Below are 23713 nucleotides of genomic sequence, written 5' to 3'. Positions count from 1 at the left end.
GTTTGATCATTTTAAATACTAAAAATAAATTTTAATAAAGCTTACTTAATAAATATACAAGCTGCATGTAATAATAATTATTATATATTTAAAAATAATAAACAATTAGTACATTAAAATATGTATGTATTATTCATTTACTTTCCAAATAATTAATAAAACGAATATATATTTGCAAAAAAATATTGATTTTTTTTAATAAGAAAATTAAATTGTGTTAAGGCTAAAAAATAAGTTTTTAAAGTAAATAAAAGCTCTCATACTTATAAGCACCTTTATTCAATTTTTAAAAATTTTAATAAAGAAATTATTAGCAAATTTTCTTCAACATAAAAAGTTAAGTGAAATAAATAAACAAATAAATCAATAAATGAATTCAACAATAATTATTTGTATAGAAAAAGACAAAAATTTAAACATTGAAATAATCGAATCCATCAATAGTATTCATATTTTTATCATTTCTTTATCTTTTAGGGCGAGCTTACTGCACTGAAAAAATCAACAGAATAAATATTGTGACTTAGCTCACTTTAATCATCGTTGCCCTATTTAGATTTATTTTAACTAAATTAATTGTGTCCGTTGCTACCGTGTTCTTAGGATTCTTCATCATCTTAATCTAACTAAAATATTTTGTTATAGGTTTTTCTTTGCATGTTTATTTCTTAATCTTTATCGTATTACAGATAATACTCTTCTTCCCTGTAATCAAAGTTGCTTTGAAGGGCATTCATATACTCTTTTTCAACTTCTTTGAAGGAATCAGTATGCGAACAGTTAAGCTGCTTTAGAACCATTAAAGCCATACGAAGATACTTGATTTTTTTGTTTTCAAAGATGATCTCACTGTCTTTTTGCATATACTTAATATTTAGTCCATGAACTGATCTTCTACTTTAAATTATTTCAATTAAGGATTTGCTATAAATATCCTCTACTAGATTGCCTTGTTTTGAGATTGATTTTTTTTGCTCTTTATCATGAATGATCTATTCTAATATGTCTCTACTAGTATTTGTTATCTTACTCACTTGCTACTCCATTTCAAGCTATTATTTACTTTTTTAATAATAAACTAACTTCTTTTGCTCTTCATTTGAATCATTTTTATCAAATTGCTATTTAATCTTTATTTTACAATTTTAATAAATTTAAAGTTAATTGTTTGAATAAAATTTTTAATAATAATAATAAAATACATTAATTAGAGTATCAATTAAAAAGATAACTATTTTGTTTGTTGAATATTCGAAAAAGCATTTGTAGACAGATTCATCCATCATAATCATCCTCTTAATAGCGAATTCAAAGAGATTGCCTTATATCTTTTAGGTAACTGATGAAATATCAAGAGTTAAAAGTAGTTCGATATTTTAATGGATTAAAGCTATTATATGATCTTACATTTTCGCCATTTTTAAATAAATAACAGCTACACTATTCTAAATAAACGATTAATTTGATTGTTTAAATATCTTAAGCGATTATCTAAACCTGCTTATGGAACCTAAAAGATCTCTGGCTTCTAAAATATATTTGTTAAAAATAAACATAAAATTTTAATAAAAAATTTATTTCAAAAATGTTACAAAGTAAATATTCGCCATAAGACATATTTAATAATGCAAAATCTTCATTAGCTGAATGGTTTATGTCTACATTTGAAGAATATATTTTTTTTAGTAATTCTTCACATACCCTTAAATCATCATATATAATTCTTTTAACTTCATCATATGATACATTTCTATCTTTAGCATTTAATTCAGATTCAAATTAAGCTAGAATAACTTTAATTTTTCCTTAAATTCCATAACCCTCCATTTCTTCATCTAGTTTTTCAGAATAAAATCTTTTTAATAATTTTTGTACCTTTGGTTGCTTTAAAATTATTTTTTCATCTGCTTCGCTAAAGTTGTCTCCTTGAGTATTTATTCCAAAGATATTGTAAACCTAATTCTCAAAGTTTTAATTTTTTTCAGTTTTTATTTTTTTCTAGTATTCGATGAGACCGAATACACTATTTCCTCCCTAGTTTGATAGCAATTTAAGCAGTATTTGAACTCTGATTATAAGTATTTTAAAGTAGAACCATGACTATTCCCCTTTTCTGATTTTTATCTATTGAATAAATGTAATTTCAATTAAAAAAAAGTATTTTTTTGCAATTTACTGATGAAATCAGATCTTATGTTTTATAATATAACTCATATAGCTAAACGCCTGAAAATAAATTTTATTCCAATTCAAGCTCTGAAAGCTCTAAAGTACATCTAAAGTTGTCAATTAATATCAGATTTTCAAATAAATTCTGTTCCAATATATCAATGTTTTATTTTGGATCCACTTTATGCTATATTTCTAACAGAGTGCTAGGCTAGTTCTTTTTAAGTTTTAATTATGGGCTCTAATCTCCATCATCATCATTATCATCTTCTTCAATATTTACTAAAGTTTTCACAGAAATTCTTGTCTTAAAGTCATTTTCTTTAGCTTTTCTTTTTCTAACTCCCATGAGTTTATTTATAATGTTTAGAGCTTTTCTTACTGTTTCTAAGGCTTGTCTGTGCTACATTTAGCTTACACTAAATAAAAAATAAATTAATTTTTTCAATAAAATAAAAAAAATAAAAATACTGATAAATTGCAGTTGTATAATAGCAGTTTGAAATTTAAAGAAGCAAGAATGTTCTTTCATCTTTTGTATCTTTTTAGTGACGTGTAAGTTTTCTATTTAAATTAACAACTTCGTTTAATTTCTCTTACACATTTTCCTGCCCTAATTTAATACTTTTAAGAAAGATTAATCATATTTTTATGTTGAAATAAATAAATAAATATGATTTGCATACCTTGTAAGGAACAAGTAGCTAACGATAAAAGTTTATATTTATTCTATTGAATCATAAGTTTGCTTATAATAAATATTTGTATCCTACATCTATTCTTTTTTAGTTTACAATGTAGTTTCACAATATTCCTTTAATTTCAACAATTCTTATTGAGCTTGTTTGTATTGGTGCATACATAGCAAAATTTGTGCATAAGTAAAACTGATCTTGATGTTTCTGACTTCTTCTTTCTCATAGAGAAACTGCATTTATGAGATATTATCATTATTTATGAGAAACTAATTGTAATCAAACTAAAGAACTTTTTTAAAAGCAAGTAGTGATTTACTATATCTTCCTAATTCTAAGAAGACAATAGACAAAAAGAAAGTTAGTTCATATTGTTGTAATTTAAATTGCTAGATATTTTGAGAATTTAGTAAATTAATCAGTGTTTATGATTATTTGTGGAGATAGAATCCCCTCATTTTATATTGATTCTATGTCTCTTAATTCAATTCTTCTTCTAAATTAAACTAATTTGATCTATAAAGAGAGGGTCTAGATTTTCTGTTTTTTATCTTTTACTCATCTATGAAAACTTCTTGATCATCATCTTATTCTCCTTTCTCAAGGTTTCCATCTTCTGGCATGTTTTATTTCTATATAAACTCTCTAAACTCATCAAAAGAATAATAGAGCTCAAGCTATCCTGCCTCAAACAATACAATATTTTTTAGAATCTATAAATCTTGCAATATTTTTGTCTTAGATACTGAAGGATAGTGGCCAACTTTCTGCAAAACCCTATCAATTATTTCTATTAGCATTAAACTTGACTAAAATATACCTAAAGATCTGAATTTATTTTTTAAATTAAATTATTCAAATTTATTTTAATTTGTATAAAAATACCTGTAATCTAAGGCAAATAGAGTGCATCCTTTAATATTCCTTATGATGGTAAAATTAGGACCTAAATGGTCTATATTTTCTTATTTAAATACTCTCATTACATTAGTCTTAGCTTACTTAATATCATGCATTCCGTAATAACATAAAGCAATCATATTTAAAACGCTTATTTGATCAATTATTATTTTGATAGTAAGTTGCTTTTTCTCAGCAAAAACAGACAAATCATCTAAGATTTTGTCTTAATCATTTTAGTCGTCTATATTTTGTTTCTTTTTTTGCTTACTTAAATATTTCTTTTTACTGCTTTCATAGTTCTTAATGTAAGTTTAAATCAAGTTATTTAAAATTTTTAACTAAGTCAAAGCATAATCAAATTTCTATTTAGTTAAAAATATTAAAATAAATGTTAGATAGATAGCTTTTAATAAACTTTTTACTTTAAATTAAAGATATAACTTAGCTTTCCTCATAAATTCAGTATATTAATGAATGTAAGCTGCTTCAATCCTTATACTTTCATTGTTTTCTAAAATCACGTCTTTATTTGTATTCTTTTTTGTTTTTCTATATTCCTCAATTTCCTTCTTTTTTTTTTCTATATTTCTTTATTCAAATTTAATTTATTTTAATTTAGTTTAGTTTAGTTTGAAAAACAAAAAAATGTTACGATGTTGAAAAGTACATAGAAGATATTTTTCTCTAAGGTCTCATTCTATATAAATAATTGAGCTTTTCTATAATCTCTATTTAATCTTTGTCTAAATCTACATCGACACAATACAGGATATTTTCTATTAATCTTTGCTAAAAGAAATAAGATTTTTCAACCATTTTCATCTAAATATCTTCTACTATTTTAGTAAATTAATCATTATAAATAAAAACAAATTTGAGCTTCTATTATTTTTCATTTGTTTTATCAGTTTCAAGAGAATTTATGTATTTTGAAAAGTCAGAGTATTGCCTATCAGGTATATCACCTTAATCATCTTCTGCATTCTATTAAAGAATTAAAGAGCCTCTATTTTAAAGTAATTCCCTTTCTTATATTTAAGCCTTCTTTTAGGAATCTCTTACTGTAAAATTCAAAATTTTATATGCTCTGTATAGAAAGACATATCCTGCTTCTCTGTCTCTAGGACTATCCATACCTATAAACGACTAATAAAAAATAAATAATGTGTAAAGTCTCATAATAATCATTACTTTTCCAATAAGAAATTAGAAATAGGGATTGAAAAGCTTTTCTTCAGAAGCTTTCATTTCTAAAAAGGAGCTTATTGAGCCTTGTTACTTCTCTGGAGCATATTTTGTAATGTAAACAAACTATAGACATTTTTGTAGCTTATATAAGATATCATACTTTAAGGAATCCAATTCAATTAAATGGAAAAGCTACTCTAGTATATCGTAAAAGAAACAAAATGAATAACTTGCATTATTTATCATGCCAAAAAAGTTTCTCTTTAATAATTGATATTTCTCTTAATAGCCGTCAATGTTTTCTGTAACTATGCAGAGATCTGAATACAGTGAATAAAATATCATTTAATCTTTTAAAATCTTCACATTATTATCCAGATATTCTTCCTTAAATTAGCTGATTCTTTTGTATCGTGTGGTATTTTTTTTATATTCTTCTAAAACATTAAGAGCATCATTATACCTGCTTTGTTACATGTAAAATTCAGACTCAAGAATGGTAATCTCAAAGTAGAACTAATCAATTAATATTTTATTTATTTCTTATTTTGATAATTTAGATTTTATGGATGTGATTTGATTAAAAATTGTATTAAACTATTTTTAGCACTACCTTTCTAAACCTGAATCAATAAGTAATTTTATCTTTAAAATGACTGTCTATATATACCTATTTTTAATTTAAAATTATTAAAATGTTTCAATAAAATAAATTTTACAAAATAATTTCTTCCTCTCCATTTTTTTCTCTATTGTCATTGTTTTCATTAACAATAGTTTATATTATGTTATCCAGACATTGTAAGCAATTTTTAAATAAAGTTGGTATTGCCTTTTCTGTCTCTTCGTTTCTCTCTCTTCTCTCTTTTCTTTTATCGTTTACATTTTCAGGCTCAATGTACCTAAGATCCATAATGAGGAATTATGCATAAGCTTTCAGGTAAAAGTAATAATTTTAAAATCTTGTTATTATATCTCTTTCACTTTATTGTATTTTAGGATCATAAAAATTCTTTCTCTGATTAATGTTTCCTGAAATAGGAGATTCTTTTGTTTTAAACATCTCACTATTCTACCAAAATAATTAGTTTCCTTGCAGAATATTATCAATGGATTCTTTGCACAACTCTAATTGACCTAAAGCTGCCTACAGCTCATAGGTTCCTACAAAATTTTAAATTAAAATATTAATTACTTCCTATTAAATATATATTTACCTATATATGCTATGATCAATTGTAATTAAGACTCTATCTGTCTCCTAATGTCTTCAAAATTCATGTGTATTTCAGTATTGAAATGGTGATTTTTTAAAAGGTTAATAGTTTGAGGGAATAAAGAAATTTTATTATACAGCAAAACCTTTTGATATAAATTGTTCGAAATTTAGTATCTAGATTTCTTTTCATTTTCTATGTTTGATTTACTCAAAGAATCTAAATCTTAGAAACAATTTCTCAATATTTATTAGTTCTCATAAAATTACTATTTCTAATTTAATTGAATCATATTTAACAGCTTTTCCCTGCTAGGACGTAATTCTGGATCTGATTATAGGACAACTTATTTTATAACTTGAAACAATATTGGATACATTTCTCTCATAACTTTGCTACTTTAGCTATTAAAGTAATTCTCTAATATTCGAATTAGATTTTATCCTTCACTCTATTTTATTAAATTCAAATTTTAATTCAATAATTGATTTATCAATTTATTTATTATTTACAAGATTAGGATCAAATGTATTTTCTTCCATTTCTTTATCAATTTTCATTTTTTGATCTGTTCTATTAGCCATAAGCAAACTAAGATTACTAGTACTTTGTAACGGATTCTTTTTCTTTTCTTTAGTTCTTTTATTTAAAAAAATTTTATTAAATAAAATCAATTAAATGAATTGAAATATTACTAAAAGTTATTTGTTGTTAAAGAGTTTGATAAGCTTTCTGACTTTTTTGTTTGCATAATTTAAGAAGCATCACTCATAGAGGATGCCAAAGAGTTCATACTACCGTTTTGCTTAGTTACTTATTTTGGGAATGCAACTTTTAATGCAGCTTCTTTACACTTCAAAAATTCAGTTTAGCTGTCTCCTAGAGTAGCCATATAAAGTAAAACCATACACAATGAATAAAGGTCAGCTGAATACATATTAACTGTAACTTATTTTTCTTTTGATGAGAAAAATGTAGTTATAAGCTCTGGAGCTATAAATATCATTTCTTCTTCTGTGATTTATCTTAAAAGTTGGATATCAATATCACCAGATATTAAATTTTAGAAATTTATCAACTAAATTAATTATTTTTCATTTATTTAAACTCAAAACATTTGCAATTAATTAATAATTTACTTTATATTCACTATTAGAACTAGCAGTTTAAATCAATGTTTGAGGTGTTATATTGGAGTGATACAATTAATACTAATCTTAAAACCCTCCTAAATTTATTAGCCATTAATTCAAAAACCCAAGTAACTCATTTTAAGAATATGGTTTAAATTTATTATCTTTTCTTCTCATTCTAACAGCATCTTCTAAATTGCAAATGTATTTTTCATTAAATTATCTAATCACATAGCATTAATCTCTAGTTGTGAAGTTAAACATAGACTCTGGGTAAATGTAGCAAACATTCTACTTAGCTATTATTTAATTAAAAAATATATTTAGCCATATTTTATAAAACAAACTTTATTTAATTCAAAGAAATTTGATTTTATAGTTTAAATTATTCTTTTTTTAAAAAAACTCCTTATAGATGTTTTTTTCCAGTTTAAATTACTAAGAATGGATTTAATACAAATATTATGATTCATAAAAATTAAGAGATGATTTTGAATCTACTTTTACAATTAATTATATTTTTCTATTTTTCTTATAATATTTTACTCATTCTTAGATTAATAAAAATTAACTAAAATGCTATAAAAAAAATAAAATATAAAATTATAATAAAATTTTAGCTACTTAAATAATTAAAAGGAGTAAACATTCTAATGAAAAATTATTTTTATATATTTATATTTTACTAACATTAAATCTATTAAATTTTAGATAAAAAAAACTTCAAAAAATTAATAATTTTTCTGAATATTTTGATTGAATAAATACCTATGTAAAATCCTGGCTCTCCGCTGTTATACAATTCAGTTGAATGCGTCCTCATAGTTAGTTCAGTTTCTTCGTTCAAGTAAAGAGGAACTCCAAAATTTTCATCATATTTTACAATTTAAAATGATAACATTTATTCCTAGCTATTTACCTGTATTTTCCAATTTTCTTACAAAATAATAAAAAAACAAAATTTATTTTAATTCAGTGGGAATATGAATTACATATTATTGGGTAAAGTTGTGAAGGAATACATGTATCTAGCTATGGAGTTTGGTTCAGGGATTATGGCATATAAATATCTATAAGAAATCTTTATTTTATTATTTCCCATACTAATCTTTCTTAATGCAACTTTTCTTCAAAGTATGGAGACTAAAATATTTCATTAGGAGATTTCTGCAGAATTGTTTTCTTCATATTTATTGTTTACATAGAGTTTAATAATTTGTGATAAATAGAAGCTTTAAGAAAGCTTTCAGAAAATTAAAATCGAGGTCCTCTAGGAACAAAATATTTATCAATATCCTAATTTTAATAATAAACATTGATTGCTTAATATATTTATTTAGTTGTTTTAAAACTTAATCATTTACCCTTTAAGTGATCAAGTTAATGTTAACATCTATTTTGTCATATTCCATTTTCTCCTAATTCTATTCTGCATTCCTTAATCTATAAAGAATTTCCAATACCTACTCAGTGGATTTGTAATTGTCAACTACCCTAAATTAATCAGCCCAAACTTTTATTTAAAAGACACCACAGATAAAAATGTATTTAATAAAGTTAAATTAATCTTACTGGCATTTATATTGAAAACTTATACTTTTCTGTTATATTTTTCTATTTTTTCTAAAAGTATCTTATGAATATTAACGTTTTTAACAATCTGCAAATAAGCCTTTGTTTACTCATAGAATTTCTTAATTTAATTTATAATATAAATAAAGCATTAATTAAAAGAATTCAGCTGCAAATTGGATTTAAGTATTTATTTTACGTTTTTATATTCTTGAATCTGTTAAGCCAGTTATTATTTCATCATGATCGGTCTCTGAATTACTCCCTGAAATATTTTTAACACTAAACTTAAAAATTATAAAGAAAGTAGAAAAAAAATACCTAATGACAGTACCATTTATAATTTAACCAGAGCATTGGCTATATTTAAACAACTTGCTCTTATTTAGAGATTTAATCCTTATTTTTTTTCTTCTTATCAATAATATTTTCATCGTCACTTGATAAGATTTCGAAAGACTGATTTAAAATATAAGGTGTTTAATTTTTATTTTATAATCAATAAATTAAAAGAATTTTGTACTTGATTCATGCTATCATGAAGCTAAGACTACTCTCTCGGTTTGCAAATTGTTTTATATATCTTAAAAACAGGCCTTGCTTCATATTTGTTGTTCATAAAATATCTTAATCTATTCATTCTTTATTCTTCCTCTTCTGTCAACTAATCGAATTACTGATTCTCAATATGTAGTTTTTTAACTCCTTTTTTATGTTTTTTACCTTGGTTTTCATCTTCTTCTTTGTTTTAGTTTTTATCTGGGTCTGGTGTTGCTACTTTTTTAAATACTTCAACAGTAGATCTTAAAATATATTCTTATCTTTTTAGAAGATTTGATAGTCTATAAGGGATATCACCAAGAACTTTAAAAAAGAAAATTTTTACATAAATATAAATAACTTTATTTTTAGTAAATTACTAGCAGATTAGGTAAATTTAGACAAAAAGTTAAATACAATCAAAGAAAGGAAAATTTGAATCAAGTTATTCTCATCTATTAAATTTATTTATTTATTTAAATTTAAGTATTAGCTTATTAAATTTTGTAGATATTTGTTTAAATATTTTACTTATTTAGCCTTAAAGAAATGTAATTAAAATTGAGTTTGTTAAGATAGACATATATGATGCTAAGTCCATTAAATTTAACCAACTTCCAATACTTCCTTCATTTAGAGGGATTGGTCTTTAAGTAAATTTAATTAGTTTGGCTTTATCAGTCTATATAATATTAAATTAAGCATTCTTATTTATTAATAATTAAATATTTTTTTACCTAAAGTTCGATAACATTCCATATAAAGGCTATCCAAAAACTAAGAGGGAATATCATACCAAACATCGTTAATAGGGAGAATTGCAAACAAATTTCTATTTTATTATAAATGCATAATGTTAATTGTGGCTGCATATTTAAAGATTTGTAATTTTACCTAAATATTCATCGACTGTACCATAAATATCTGCTGATTCAGAATATTATTCTTTATCTGATTCTTAATTAATGTACAAATTTATAATATGGAATCTATTTTTTTGAAGATAACTATTTATAATCTTTTATTAGTCAGGAGTAAGGCCTTTGTAAACATTATCATTAAATAATTTTGATATTTTAATTTTATTTATAATATCATTAAATTTTATTTATTCCACATTCTAATCCATTTCTTCATAAAAAAATGAGTCTGGCTAATAAGATGAATCTGCTGCAATGACTGATTTATTTTAATTAGAATTAGTTCCACTTATTTTGCTTACTCCACTTTTAAGCTAGTCTTTATTTAGGATATTTGATTCTTTTAAATCTTTATTATTTTAGGTTATCAAAACATTTTAGTTTCTTTTTTTTATATACTGTTTATAGCTGCTAACTATTCTAGGGCCTATAATATCAAACCTATTTTCATTTAATTTTAAATGTAATTTATTTTATTCAGAAAAATTCTTACAGATTAATAGAAAACAGGCTAATAAAAATAGTTGCATAATGATATTAAGCGTGCTTATAGCAGTTAGAAAATGAGCATCTAAATATTTCTTCAGTGTACGCATTTTGGATTAATTAGCCTAGAAAAGCAATTAAAAACTTTAATTAGTAAAAATAAATTAATAAATTATTGTTTTTGGGTTATTTTTTTGAATATAAAGCAATTTACAATAGGTCCTGACAAAGATATGAAGGAGAAAATAAATTTTTTAGCAACATAATTTCTTTCGTAGTCAACAAAACTTTTATGATTTTCAAAGTCAGTGAGTACCTTTGAAAAAGGGCCATAAACTTAACCATCAAATATTAAAAATAGTATCACATTTAAGAATCCAGGGATAATTACTTTATAGACATCATTTTATAAAAAAGGAGCTTTATCAGCCTTTAAATATTAATATAATTTAAGATGAATGAAATCTATATATTTTTCATAAACAAATTTTCTAATTTTACAAATTTCTCTAAAAGCTGAGGAACAATAAAAATAGCTGCAACAAAAGAAAAATAAAGACCCAACATAAGTACACATGTTAGCATTGTCAAACTAAGTTTTACGAGCCTTTTGAACTATCAAAGTATAGATAAATATATGACAATAAAAATTAAGCAATATACTTCTGGGTAGTAAATACTATTCATATTATCTGTGATTAAAGACCTCATATAGATACCATCAAATCCAGGTCTTTCTTCATCTTCTACCTATTATTAATTTTATTGATAAATAATAAAAAGTACAATTAAAAAGCTTAATTTACATTCCTTTCATCGTCATTCCCTTTCTTGTCTTATAGCTAACCATATTTTGAAGCAATTAATTTTTCCTAACGTTTCCAATTATACAATGTTCTAGAAGTCCAAGCTATTTTCAAGCATCCAAATGCAATATTTAGATAGTTTGCATTGGCAGGATTTTAAAAAACAAATAATTACCTTTTATAAAAAATTAAAAAATTTACTTTAATTTGTTTTTTACAAATATTTTTTAATTCTCATTCATTTTTACATTATTTTTCATAAAAATTAAAATAATTTACAAAAATAAAAATAAAACTCATTAATTCGAAAATGATAATTTCTTATTTCTTTTTTAAATAATTTTGAAAATGAAAATAATAAAAAAAAATCAAGCTCTTTGGAGAATTATCTAAGCTCAAAAAAAACTTCAATAAATTAAATAATTTACTAAATAATAAAGATAATTAACCCAATAATGCCTATAATTAATAAGCTGTTAGTGTAGAACCCTAAAAAAGAGAAATATAGAGCAACCTTTTCTCCATAATAATCTCTAATTTGTTAAGTGGGAATGTACCTTTTTAATAAATAGATGTATGAAATTAAGTTTTTATTAAACGTAATAAAACATCATACCAAGGCATTTTAATTTTAAATGACCATTCGAAAATCAAATTTTTTATTTTTTTCTTAACATAAATTTTGTCTTCTTAAGATGTTTCAAGCATAAACTTTGGCTATTAACTCTAATTTCCTTTCTAAGCTAGCTAGTTTTACTTTTTTAAGAAATTTATAAGTTAGTATATATATTATGGTATCATATCAAATAAATTCTACTGAAATATAGTCATAATCATCTATTGTTTGCTCTTTGTTTCTAACTTGATTTTATTCTGATTCAGGTAGCATTAAAGCTTCCTAATTTTAAATAGTATTACATGTTAATTAATTCTTTATGAAACAAGTTGAAAAGTATTTTTTACTTTAGATTAGTTTAAGCTATCTCCACCTATTAGAGCTAAAGGATCTATTTAAGGACTATATTAATTATTTGGTTATTCATTTTTTCCAGTGTTAATTATAAAATTTCTTAATTTATTCAACTTCTCAGTTTTTTTAACTTCCTTATAATTTAAAGGGCAACCACTAAAAATATATTTATAAGTCTTTCCTTCTAAATCATAAATATCATTTAAGAAGAAGGATTATTTAATGTATCCTTTTTCTTGCAAATAATATAAATTAACTGCCTTTTAAATAGCTAAATTTACAATCTTAAGCCTTTCCATGTTATTGAATAACGATTATTTACCGTTTTAAGTTACCTAATATAGTTTTTAAATGAACAAATAAATATTTCCAACAAAAAAGGTGTTTTTTTATAAATAATTTAACTAATTTAAAATCTTAAAAATATCTATCAATCCAAAAAAGTAATAGGCTTTCAATAATTCTATTAAATAAGTTATTTATTGAAAATTACAATAAGACAAAATTGCTAATCTTTTAGTTAATCTTATTGAAAATATTTAAGATTTGAAAGAAGATAGAATTGAAATAATTTTAAATTCAATTGAAGCAAGTACCAAACATTACCAATAAATATCAGTTTTAATTAGAAGACAATTATTTTGTTATATAAAAAATTGTGATAAAATTGATAAATTACCTCGTATTTAACCCAAGCCTAGTTTAGTTTAACTTTTTTTTGGAATGAAATATTCTTTGGGGTTCTAAAGTAGTTTACATATGTTTCTTAAGGGTTCATATTCATATAATCCCACAAATTCTTTAAATTTTGATGAAAGGGATAAGGGTAATTTGCAGCATCTAGAGCTTTTATAAACTCCTCTCTGTATTTAAAAGCAAGGATTTAGTATTAGTATTGCTTTATATATTTAACATGAATGAGCTTATCTTATTTTAAGCTAAATATTTCTCTAAGTTTAGAATATTTTGTTTCGTGTTCTTTTACTTCTGATTCAAGCTGTTAAATGTTAAATGTAAAATATAAAATTTAATTCTTATTTTACTAAATATTTTAATAAGTTAATAGTTTACCTGCTCATATTTCTAATCTAAAAGATAAGGGTTATTGATTAATTCAAGCATTAAATACCTTATTCTCTTGCTTCTTATTTCCATAATATTTTGCAATAAGCGATGCTTTTTGTAAATTTTTTTCAGCTTTTTCATGTCATCTTACCTTTGTTTAATAATTTCCTTTTAAATATCTTATTTATTCTATCCTTTCTGTTTGGTAATTTTAGCATCTCTTACTTCTTCTAAATCCCTTTGATATTTTTATTTGAATAAGATAAATAAATTATAGCAAAAAATAAAATGAGTACTTCTTAATATCTTTTAAATGTTCCTTTATTATCCTAATTTATTTTTTAAATGGAAACAAATTTAATTAAGTAAATGAAAGACAAAAATAAGTTTTTTACCTAAATATGTAAGTCAATTCACTGCTTGACTTTTTAGCAAGAATACTTTCATCCTTTTCATCATTTTAAGTTTTTAAGTATATTACACTATCTTCTGTATTGAGAGTTCTATTTTCAGACTTTAGATTTTCACTTTTTTGTAAGAATTTTTTTATAATTTATTGTAGTGGATGCTTAAACTATTAAAATTCTATTATTTCACAAATCCTTTAGGCTCTTTTATCACCTTTTGTAAACTTATATTAAACTCTTAATTCAGTAATTTTATCAGCTAATTATTTTAAATACTAAAGATAAATTTCCCATTATGCATTGGTTAGATTTTAGTCTTTTTTTATTTCAACAGCTTTCTCACTTAAAATTTCAAGATTTAATTTTGATAAATTAGTTTCTCTAGCTATTTTTTTATAATCAATAACTTAAAGTAACCTTTAAATATCTCCTCTAATGTATCTTAAATAACCCGTTATTTTTTCATTCTAATTTATTTCTTCCTCATCTTCATCATCATCCTAATTCTACTGAGCACTAGAAAAACTCCTTAGTCTTGTATTTAATCTCAAAGGTCTAAGTGTTGCATCTACCTAATTTTATATTTCAAAACATGTAAATAAAATTATTTAAAGCATTTTTTATCATCATTTTACTGGTTCCAAAGAGAGTAAATCTGTAAATTCCAAATAAAGCTCTTTGGTGATCTATTCTTTTTCTGCTGTGATTTTTAAATTCTCATCAGTTGCATAACATACTGTGAAAATAGATTTTGCATCTTAACTTAAAAAGTGTCTTAATTTAAAGCCATACTTTATTAACCTAATCCAAGTTGTATGTCTTATTAGTGTAAGATAGTCTTAAGTTAAATTTTCACTTCTTTCAAAGGCCTTTTTATCTTCTGTCAACCTTAAAAATTTACCTCCTTTAAATATTTTTCTGATGTTCTAACTTTTTATTATTTTTTGTTAAAACTAATTATTTTTTAGAACAGCATTTAGTGCATCTTCTTCTTCATCATTTTTAGGATCTGTTTATATAATATCACTTAGATCATATAAATTACTATTAGAATCTTCTTATTATTCTTCATTATTTTAATCAAGAATTTTTTTCATTGCTCTTTAATTTAGCAAATGATTAGCTTTTTTAGTTAAATCTTTTGTAAGTTTTTTTTAGGTAACCTATTTATTTGTGAATAACAAATCTCTTAAGATAGTTAAAGTATCACTTGTTTTATCAGATACTCTATATTAAGCATTTTCATCATCCTCTTCATCAAAGAGAGACTCATTTATATGGCTATCTTAGTCTTCTTATTTGATTATTGGTTTACCTTCAGGGGATTAAGCTAATTTTTTGAAAGCATTTTCAAAGCATATCTAAAATATCTTACCCTCACTTACATCTGATCTAATTGAAGCATCAACCATACCTATTTTAAAAAATGGATTTAAATATTAGTTCCTTTGATTTAAGCAAAATATTTATTACTGAAAGCTTTTTTGAAGTCATCTTAAGCTTAATGTAAACTAATACGTTTTATCTTAGAGCCTTAATCTTTTTTCTATTAATTTTCTACTTTTTCATCTTGTTCTGTTTCCACTCTACTGCTAGCATCAAAGTTCGTAGTATCTTTTTCATCATAATCTTTATCTTAAGACTTTTCTTAAGGTTTATCACCAAGTTTATCTTGTTTTTTTTACTTCTTTTTCTTTTCTGTTAAAATAAACTCTTTTGAATAATCAGGATTCGGAAATTCAATAACGAGATCGCCCATATGAAAATCTTTTTCATCTAAATAGTCCTATTCATATTCTATTCCATTATTTAAGTAGCTTTTCATAATTTTATCTAAATCATATTTTTGATTTTTCATGCTCGCCTTTAGAAATAATAGTTAAATAAAATGTTTTTAAGAAGAGATTTAAATATCAAATAGCATACTTCGTCACCAAGCAGGAGATACAAATAAGATTTATACAACTTTGATCCTAAATCTTTAAATGTACTCTATAAAAATTATTCATTTTCGTAAGGATCTTCTTCTTCTACTTACTCTTCTTATATTTAGTTTTTTATTAATTCTTTTTAAGCTAATCTAGCAACATTAGTATATGCTCTTTTATTTTTCCTAAAGTTGCTTTCAAATTGATTTTATGAAGAATGAGCTAAACTCTTTTCATTATCTTCACTCATAAAGCACAGATCTTATTTTTTAATCTGAGTAGATGAAATTAAATTGCTAAGTATTCAAAAAATTATATTTAAAATTCAACTTTGTACTTATAATTAATATCTATTAAATAATTCAATATATAACTTTCTTATTTAAGATAATAATTTCTGCGAATTATAATGTATTAATAAATAAATAAATGATTAATTTTAAATATCGGATCAGATTAATTAAATTTTTTAATTTTGAATTTATTATACAGAGTATCTTTATTTTTTAAAAATATTAAAAAAAAATTAATATTGACTAAATAAAATTAACCATCATTAATAATGAGTATGTCAAAAGAACCATTTGCTCATCTAGACAAATGTAAATTATAAATTTTATTATTTAATATTTTATCCTTTTTAAGTATAAAATAGAGAAAAATTGCATGTGATTTCATAGAAACTGTTGGAGATAGAAGCGAAATACTACAGGGATATTTAATAAGATAATAAAAGGAATTAAGATTAATAGTTATAAAATAATAGTGATTACGTAGAGACTGAGCTTTCTACAAGCATAAATTAAGAATAATAATTCTAACTACCAAACGAAAATGATTAAGATTATGAATATTAGTAAGAGCTATAATTAACAAGTGATATGCAAGGCAACTCATAAATATCCTCGCATTGCTTTTAGAATTTTATATAACAAAATGAAAGTAGAATAAATGAAGAAACTCAAAGAAATAATATATGTAATTTAGAGCTCAGCAAGCAAATATAATATTAATATAATCATGAATTTTAAGTTCAGCCATTTATTTAATAACATGAACAAAAAAGCATGTAAAGCTAAGAATAAAGCAGTAATAATGATATAAAATGGAAATATACTGATGATTAATTTGATGATTAATAGATAAAATGTTATATTTCTTTAGAATAAGAATAAAATAAATTAATGAATAAACTTCCTTTGCTTTAAATATAAAATCAATAGGAAAAAGATTTGAATTAGTAAAATTAATATTAATAAACACAAAATGAAATTTATTAATCTGCGCTTTCTTTTGAACTTGAAACCTTTAAAGAAGAGGACATTTAAAATCCATAATTTCAAAGTTAAGATTTTAGTTAGTAATAATTTGAAAATAATTTGAATTTAAGAAATTAAGATGAATTACATATTTTTTTAAGCTATTTGAATCAAACAAATAACTAAGACAGTATTAAAAAGTAAATTTATAATAACAATTTTTAAATAATTAAAATATTTATTTTAAACCTAAAACAGATAAGGGGAACATTTTTTAAATAAAGATATAGTAAATGAGAATAAGCATAAATAAAAATAAGAGGAAATAATAAATAACTTAAAATCTTTTGGTAATTAGAGAAGCTAACTTGATAATACGAATTAAATAAAAAAAATTTTGAAAGACGAAATTTATGTTGATGATTAGTTTAGAAGTGAGTTTAAGCAGTTTTAAGATAAAAACTTATATGAAGACTATGATGAATAATAACTAAAACGCGTTCTTTATGTTATTTTTATATATTACTCTTCATATGGTGAAAGAAATAATGTGAGAAATTTAAAATCTTCTAAATTTATTAAAATGATGAATGATTGTGGATTTAGCTAGCATTAATAAAAGTTTGATCTAATTTTCTTTTAGTCGACTTAATAAAATGGAAATAAACATTATGCTGATTTTGATAGGTTTCTAATTATTTTGAATTCTGTTTCAAATATTATTTTTCAATCAAACTTTACGTAGCTATATGTGAAACACTTAAAACCTCTATATGAAAAAATTATTGAACACACAGAGTATGGTCAAAATATTATAATCTTTTTCAAATATAGCAGCATTAATTGGGATTAATTTCACTTTTCTCCTCAGTTTATATCTCTTTTATATGACATATATCAGGTATTTTATTTCAAAGAAAACATTCAATAAAATATATTTAAATAATGAATTTTTTTTACAAAAATTGATTAAATTTTTAATTTATTAAAAAAGTAATACTTTATAAAAGATGTCAGCAGTAAAATAATAAAAAAAGAAGTATTGTAAAAAGAAAACGAAACTTAATGTTCAAGGTTGCTAAAAGATTTAGATTTTCTCCCTGGTTTAATAAGCGTTGCAAGTATGCACACTTTATTTTAATTTACTTTTGATATGAATCCTCAAGATTTAAAAATAAATTAGATTCAAAGTGCTTTTCCTTGGGATCATTCATTAGGAAAGATATTTACAATTTCTAAATTTATATTTTTTTTGATAATTTGCACATCTATTTCATAATAAAGGCTGATTAAAAATATGTAGCAAAACATGAATATTATTTTATTTTAAGATCTTATAAATTTAATTTGTGAAAGAGTTATTTCAAGAGGCTTCAATATAGACACTGCTCTTGTTGCTACACTAAAAAATTAAGTAAATTTAAATATTTAGAATTTATTATTATAAAATTTATTAAAATTTAAAGATCAAAGAAGAAATAAACAAAGATAGCTATGAAGTCCTTGATAATTGTTAGAAAGAAAAATAAGAAATCGCTAATTAATATGGAAATCATAGATTGATTAGTGAAGCTGACACTCTTTTTGAATATAGTTTGTCAAACTAAAAAGAATCTAAATCTAAATAAATGATTAAAACAGAAGAATCTTAAGTATTAATAAGAGATTATTAAAATTAAACATAAGCATTAAAAAAATCTAAAGATGATAGCAGATAAATGTTTGATTTTAAAAATAATTAAATTTAAAATGATATAAATGATAATAGTTAAAACCTTTAAGCTGTTCTTGATTCTTATTCTTACGATTTGAAAGAAATTTATAACCAATATATAGATAAGGTAAATAAGCTTTTAAAAAAATTATCATTTAAAGAGTTTCTAAAAGATTCTCAGCTTGATTAAATTATCCCTTCGTAATAGATTGAAATAATATTTTTTTAATGCAAGAATTCAACAAATTCTTTAAATTTTAAGGGCTTCTTACAATCTATAGAAAAAATATTCATTTATTTTTCATCTCAGTAAGACTAAAATCTTTTAGACTAGGCTAATTATTTTGAAGAGTTGATAAAATAATTCATTTTGCCTATAAATAACTAGTCAGGCTAAAATAAATATATAAGCTTGCTCTAAAATTTAGCATAAAATGCTGATATTAATTAAGTTTTGAACTCACTTTAAACTTCTTTTCCTACTATATTCTAAATTTACTCATCCTCTAATAATAAAATTAATTTTAAAATGTACATCAAATTTTTTTCTGAATTTGAAGTATTTCCTACTTACATTTCATTTCAAAAGCTATAACAGATATTTAAAACTCTTGTTTAATATTAAAGCTTAGATAAAGAAAATTAGATTGATATTGATAATTAAGTAGGAATAAATTTTAAAATTGCAAATTAAAAACAAAATTTAGATAATTAATTATTGAATTTATAATAATTTTTAAGAGCTTTACTTTTGGTATCTCTTGAGGTGTCTAATTAGCAAGAAGATTCTTTATCTAAAGTAAATATTTTTAATAAAAGCAATGTTTAAATCTTTAAAATAATTCAATAATTAAATTAGTTTGTAACATTTCTTAGAAAGATTAATGAAAATAAAATCATCATATCTGTGAGGTAAATAAATTTCTTTAATTAAATATGTAATTAAAAATATTTTTTCAAATAAAAAAGTACAAACAAGCTCAAAAACATAGATATTTTAAAAAATATTCCTTAAAAGTTCTTAAATATTTTTTGAATACTCTTACTTACTAACAATATTCTTTAAACTTAAGATAAGATCTGCATAAATTAAATAACATTACAATCAACCATAAAAACAAATTAATTTTAAATTATTAATATAATATTTATTATGAATAAAATATATTTTCTGTGAAAAATCAAATGAAAGCTTAAATATTTTTATTTATCACCTTTATTTTTTAATGCTTTTAACATTTTTTTCTTTCCAAAATACAAGCTAAGCAATTTATTAATCAATAAATTATTTATTTATTTGTATTTAATAATAAAATCAAAATTATTAATATTATTTTAATTTAAAAAAATATTTATTAAATTGAAGTTGTAATTCTACTTTAAAAAACTGTAAAAAAATAATTATTTAAAAACGGCTAGTTTTTATTTTAAATACAAAAAAAATTAGTTTTTAAAAATACAAATAATAAATTAAAATATTAATAAAATAGCAGCATGAGACTTCATTATCTAATTTTTATTTTCTTCTTCTTAGGATCAATATTCTGCGTTTAAGGTAAAGCTTTAAACGAGAAAAACAGTCGCTTGCGCAGTTTAAGTGAAAATGAATTGTAATGCGTTTAAGAAGAAAATGAGTGCGATGTATTTAAGAAGTGTTGCTCAGGATTTAAATGTGTCAAAGTTTATAATAATGGAAAGTTATTAGGGAAGAAATGCAAAAAGAATCATTATGAATGAAATACATTTATAAACTAAGTAAAAATATGCTTAAAAGTTTTTAGTAATTTCTGTATTAACAAGAACATTGTTGATTTAATATTTTAAAAACAATAAATTCGTTGCTTTCAATTAATTATCTTTTAATGTTGCCATAATATTTATCTTAATTATAAAATATTTGACTTTTTTAGCTATAAAGCTATGTAATTTTAATGCATAAACCATTAAATCATAATAAATATAGAACTTTTTGAATATTTAAAGTCCATATAGATAAAAGTAATAACAAATATTTATTATCAATAAATAATATTGATTAAAATAATTTATCTAGTCACATTATATTAATTTATTCACATCAAAACAAGATTAAAACATGGAAAAAATAATTTAAAAATTATATCAATTTAATAAAATTACTAGCTAAAATTATAAATACTATTTTGCAATTTATAAAAAACGTATCCAATTTGATTTACAATTTAGTTCAAGAATATTTTTTTAAAATAAATTTAAATTATAGCAAAATTATTTAAAATAAAATCTTAAATTTTAATTTATTTCTTTTTGTGAAAATTATTTGGATTTAAATAAAATACTTTTTTTGTGATTTTATTTTTATTCACAAAAAAATGAATAAAATACTTTATTTTAATTAGAACTTCATGATATCTTAAAATTAGTGTTTAAAAAAATAAATAAATTAATAATTTTTTACATGTATTAAAGATTATCCTCTTACACTTTTTTATATAGAAACATTATTAGTTAACATTTTTTTAAATTTTGTGCATATTTATCTTCATTCAATTAATACAAGTAGAATATTTCAGAATTATATTATAAACATTTTTTGAAAAAAAGCAGTTTGCAATATTTTTTTGAAAAAAAGGATATTAAATATTTTATGATTAGCATAAAATATCAATTTCAATTCAGTGTATAAACTGCAAAGTAATCGTCGATTATATTAAAGAGTTAATAAATTAAGAAAATTTACAAAAAAAGTAAAAGGAATTAAAGCATAGCAAAAAATAACACATCAGTATAAAAAATACAAAAAAACTAATTACAAACTTTGTGTTATAACAAATATTTATATAAATATAAACAAGAAGTTTAATACCTAAAATGAGCATAAAATCTCTTAAGTAAATTAGACTTCCAGAATGTAATTGTTTGCTTTACTCGAGTATTTTAGTTGGATATATTTATTAAAATATTTAATGTTATAATTAGCCAGAAGCCCTAATAGATCTCAGAAACTTATAAATTTTAACAGTCCTTTGTCATAGGAAAAAAAATTCATTACTTTGAAAGAAATAAAGAGTGAAAAATCGATTAAATTACCTTCTATAATTTCTCCAAGGATACCATATACTTAGCGAGATGTTAAAAATACCCCTTAAGTAAATAAATCGTAAAAATTCTCCATAAACAATAAGTTTGTATCTCTTCTTGGATAAATTGATGATACTATAAAGACTGAAACAAACTATACACGCTAAATATCTAATTCGATTGATTAAAAAGTATATAGAATCAGCGAGCATTTCAAAGTAAATATAAGATTACTCAATCTTTTAATTTTAAATTTTAAGCATTTCATAATTTTTTTTTTTTTTTGGAAATAAAAATGGTGAATTTATAATCTTTTTTTTAACTTAAATTTAAATAGAACAGGTCGATCTCCTCGAAATTAGAAATGGATTAAGTTATGTTTAGTAACTAAGAAAAGTAAAAAGTTATTAACTTATATAATAACTCGATTAAATCACACTATACAAATACTGCTAGTGGTATAGTCTACTTTAAAAAGAATATTTTACAAAAAGAGTAGGATTTTGGGTTTTGACATTAATGTTTTAAATTCTGATATTATTTCTTGATTTAATTTATAAAAAGACAAAATACTAATTTGGAGAGATGTATATCTATTTATCTATTTCCTGATAATTTATCGACCCAATTTTAGTGTTCAGATCGATTAATTAAGGAATAGTATCACTATAACTCACAACCATACAGCAAATCATCTAGCTACTTATATAAGATTTAAAAAATAAAAATAATATTATTGACATTTAAATCTAAAATATCATTTTAATTCTAATTAAATATAAAACCATTTACCTCAATATTATTTATTCAAATTAAAACTAATTAAAAAAACTTATAAGATTATAATATTTATATTATTGTTCCTTCCATTTATTTATTTGTAATGCACTAATTTATTTATAATATTAAATAATAAAAAATCTTTTTAAAAAAATTATTTAAATTAAAACTGAAAAATAATGTTCTAAATTAATAACATTTTAATGTCACTTCATTGATATTTTAAAATTATAAAACCAAAATAAAAGCAATAATTTTTATAATTCCTTTAAATTTATTTACTTTTGTGAGATATATTTTGCGATTACTTTTTCTTTTTAATAATTATATTTTTAATTATCCAAAATTTTTGCTCTCTTTAATTTTAAAAACTCTACTTCTAGCAATATAAATGAATAAGTAATTCATCTACTTTTAAAAGAGATTTTATTGATAATTCTAACTTATGAATTTAAATTCAAATTTATTTTATTTTAATTTATTTTATCAAAATGAGTAGAGAGAATTTTAAATATTTTATTATGGTTATATTTTCCAAAACAAGATTAATCTTATCCAAGTGAAATATGAAAAGAGAATAATATTATAAAATCAATACCAAATAATTGGCTTTTAACCAGCGAATATTTTGTAATTTTATATTATTTTTGAATTTATTTTTCATACATAAAATAATTAAGAACAAAAAACTCATTTTTTAACAGTGTTTGAGGTATAATTTTATTGAAGTATTTAGTTTCAAATAATTTATTTGGTTTATTGAGTAATAAAGAAAGTAAGGTGAAAAATATATTCATAATTATACAAGATTTCATGATTAATATCAAATAATTTAATCAGAGAATATTTTTGTTAGCTTACAAAAGATTTAGAAAGATTTAAGTAATAAAAAAATAAATAA

General features: G+C 22.2%; 3 protein-coding genes across 3 annotated transcripts; 2 read left to right on the top strand and 1 right to left on the bottom strand. All coding sequences in view use genetic code 6, as the record gives it.

Moving 5' to 3' along the window:
• Positions 1–458: 458 nt before the first annotated feature.
• On the bottom strand, positions 459–16249 carry TTHERM_00138480 (calcium-activated chloride channel protein; the record flags this gene model as incomplete). The annotated part of the gene is made up of 42 exons (XM_001019830.3): positions 459–1130; positions 1203–1528; positions 1593–2124; positions 2177–2588; positions 2641–2793; positions 2856–3692; positions 3750–4129; positions 4190–4355; positions 4420–4913; positions 4959–5625; positions 5675–6119; positions 6173–6623; positions 6685–6811; positions 6868–7250; positions 7312–7604; positions 8074–8241; positions 8298–8601; positions 8670–8818; positions 8878–8998; positions 9077–9142; positions 9199–9336; positions 9401–9741; positions 9798–9872; positions 9949–10099; positions 10155–10249; positions 10312–10778; positions 10831–10967; positions 11038–11253; positions 11325–11438; positions 11487–11573; positions 11630–11804; positions 12058–12186; positions 12246–12385; positions 12447–12527; positions 12593–12934; positions 13279–13596; positions 13671–13902; positions 13961–13993; positions 14060–14643; positions 14707–15485; positions 15545–15935; positions 15998–16249. The coding sequence occupies 42 exons, from the start codon at positions 16247–16249 to the stop codon at positions 459–461; spliced, it is 12423 nt and encodes a 4140-aa protein (XP_001019830.2).
• A 312-nt stretch (positions 16250–16561) lies between these two features.
• TTHERM_00138490 (hypothetical protein) lies at positions 16562–20008 on the top strand (the record flags this gene model as incomplete). Its single annotated transcript, XM_001019831.3, has 7 exons — positions 16562–16601; positions 16645–17458; positions 17517–18159; positions 18253–18672; positions 18725–19771; positions 19832–19884; positions 19942–20008. The coding sequence occupies 7 exons, from the start codon at positions 16562–16564 to the stop codon at positions 20006–20008; spliced, it is 3084 nt and encodes a 1027-aa protein (XP_001019831.2).
• Positions 20009–21663: 1655 nt separating this feature from the next.
• On the top strand, positions 21664–22546 carry TTHERM_00138500 (hypothetical protein; the record flags this gene model as incomplete). The annotated part of the gene is made up of 3 exons (XM_001019832.4): positions 21664–21862; positions 21931–22250; positions 22370–22546. Exons 1-3 carry the CDS (start codon positions 21823–21825, stop codon positions 22544–22546), a joined length of 537 nt encoding a protein of 178 aa, XP_001019832.4. The 5' UTR covers positions 21664–21822.
• Positions 22547–23713: the final 1167 nt, after the last annotated feature.

Source organism: Tetrahymena thermophila (genome assembly GCF_000189635.1).
Source record: "Tetrahymena thermophila SB210 genomic scaffold scf_8254582, whole genome shotgun sequence".
Lineage (NCBI taxonomy): Eukaryota > Ciliophora > Oligohymenophorea > Hymenostomatida > Tetrahymenidae > Tetrahymena > Tetrahymena thermophila.
This window is presented reverse-complemented; position numbering and strand designations above follow the sequence as displayed.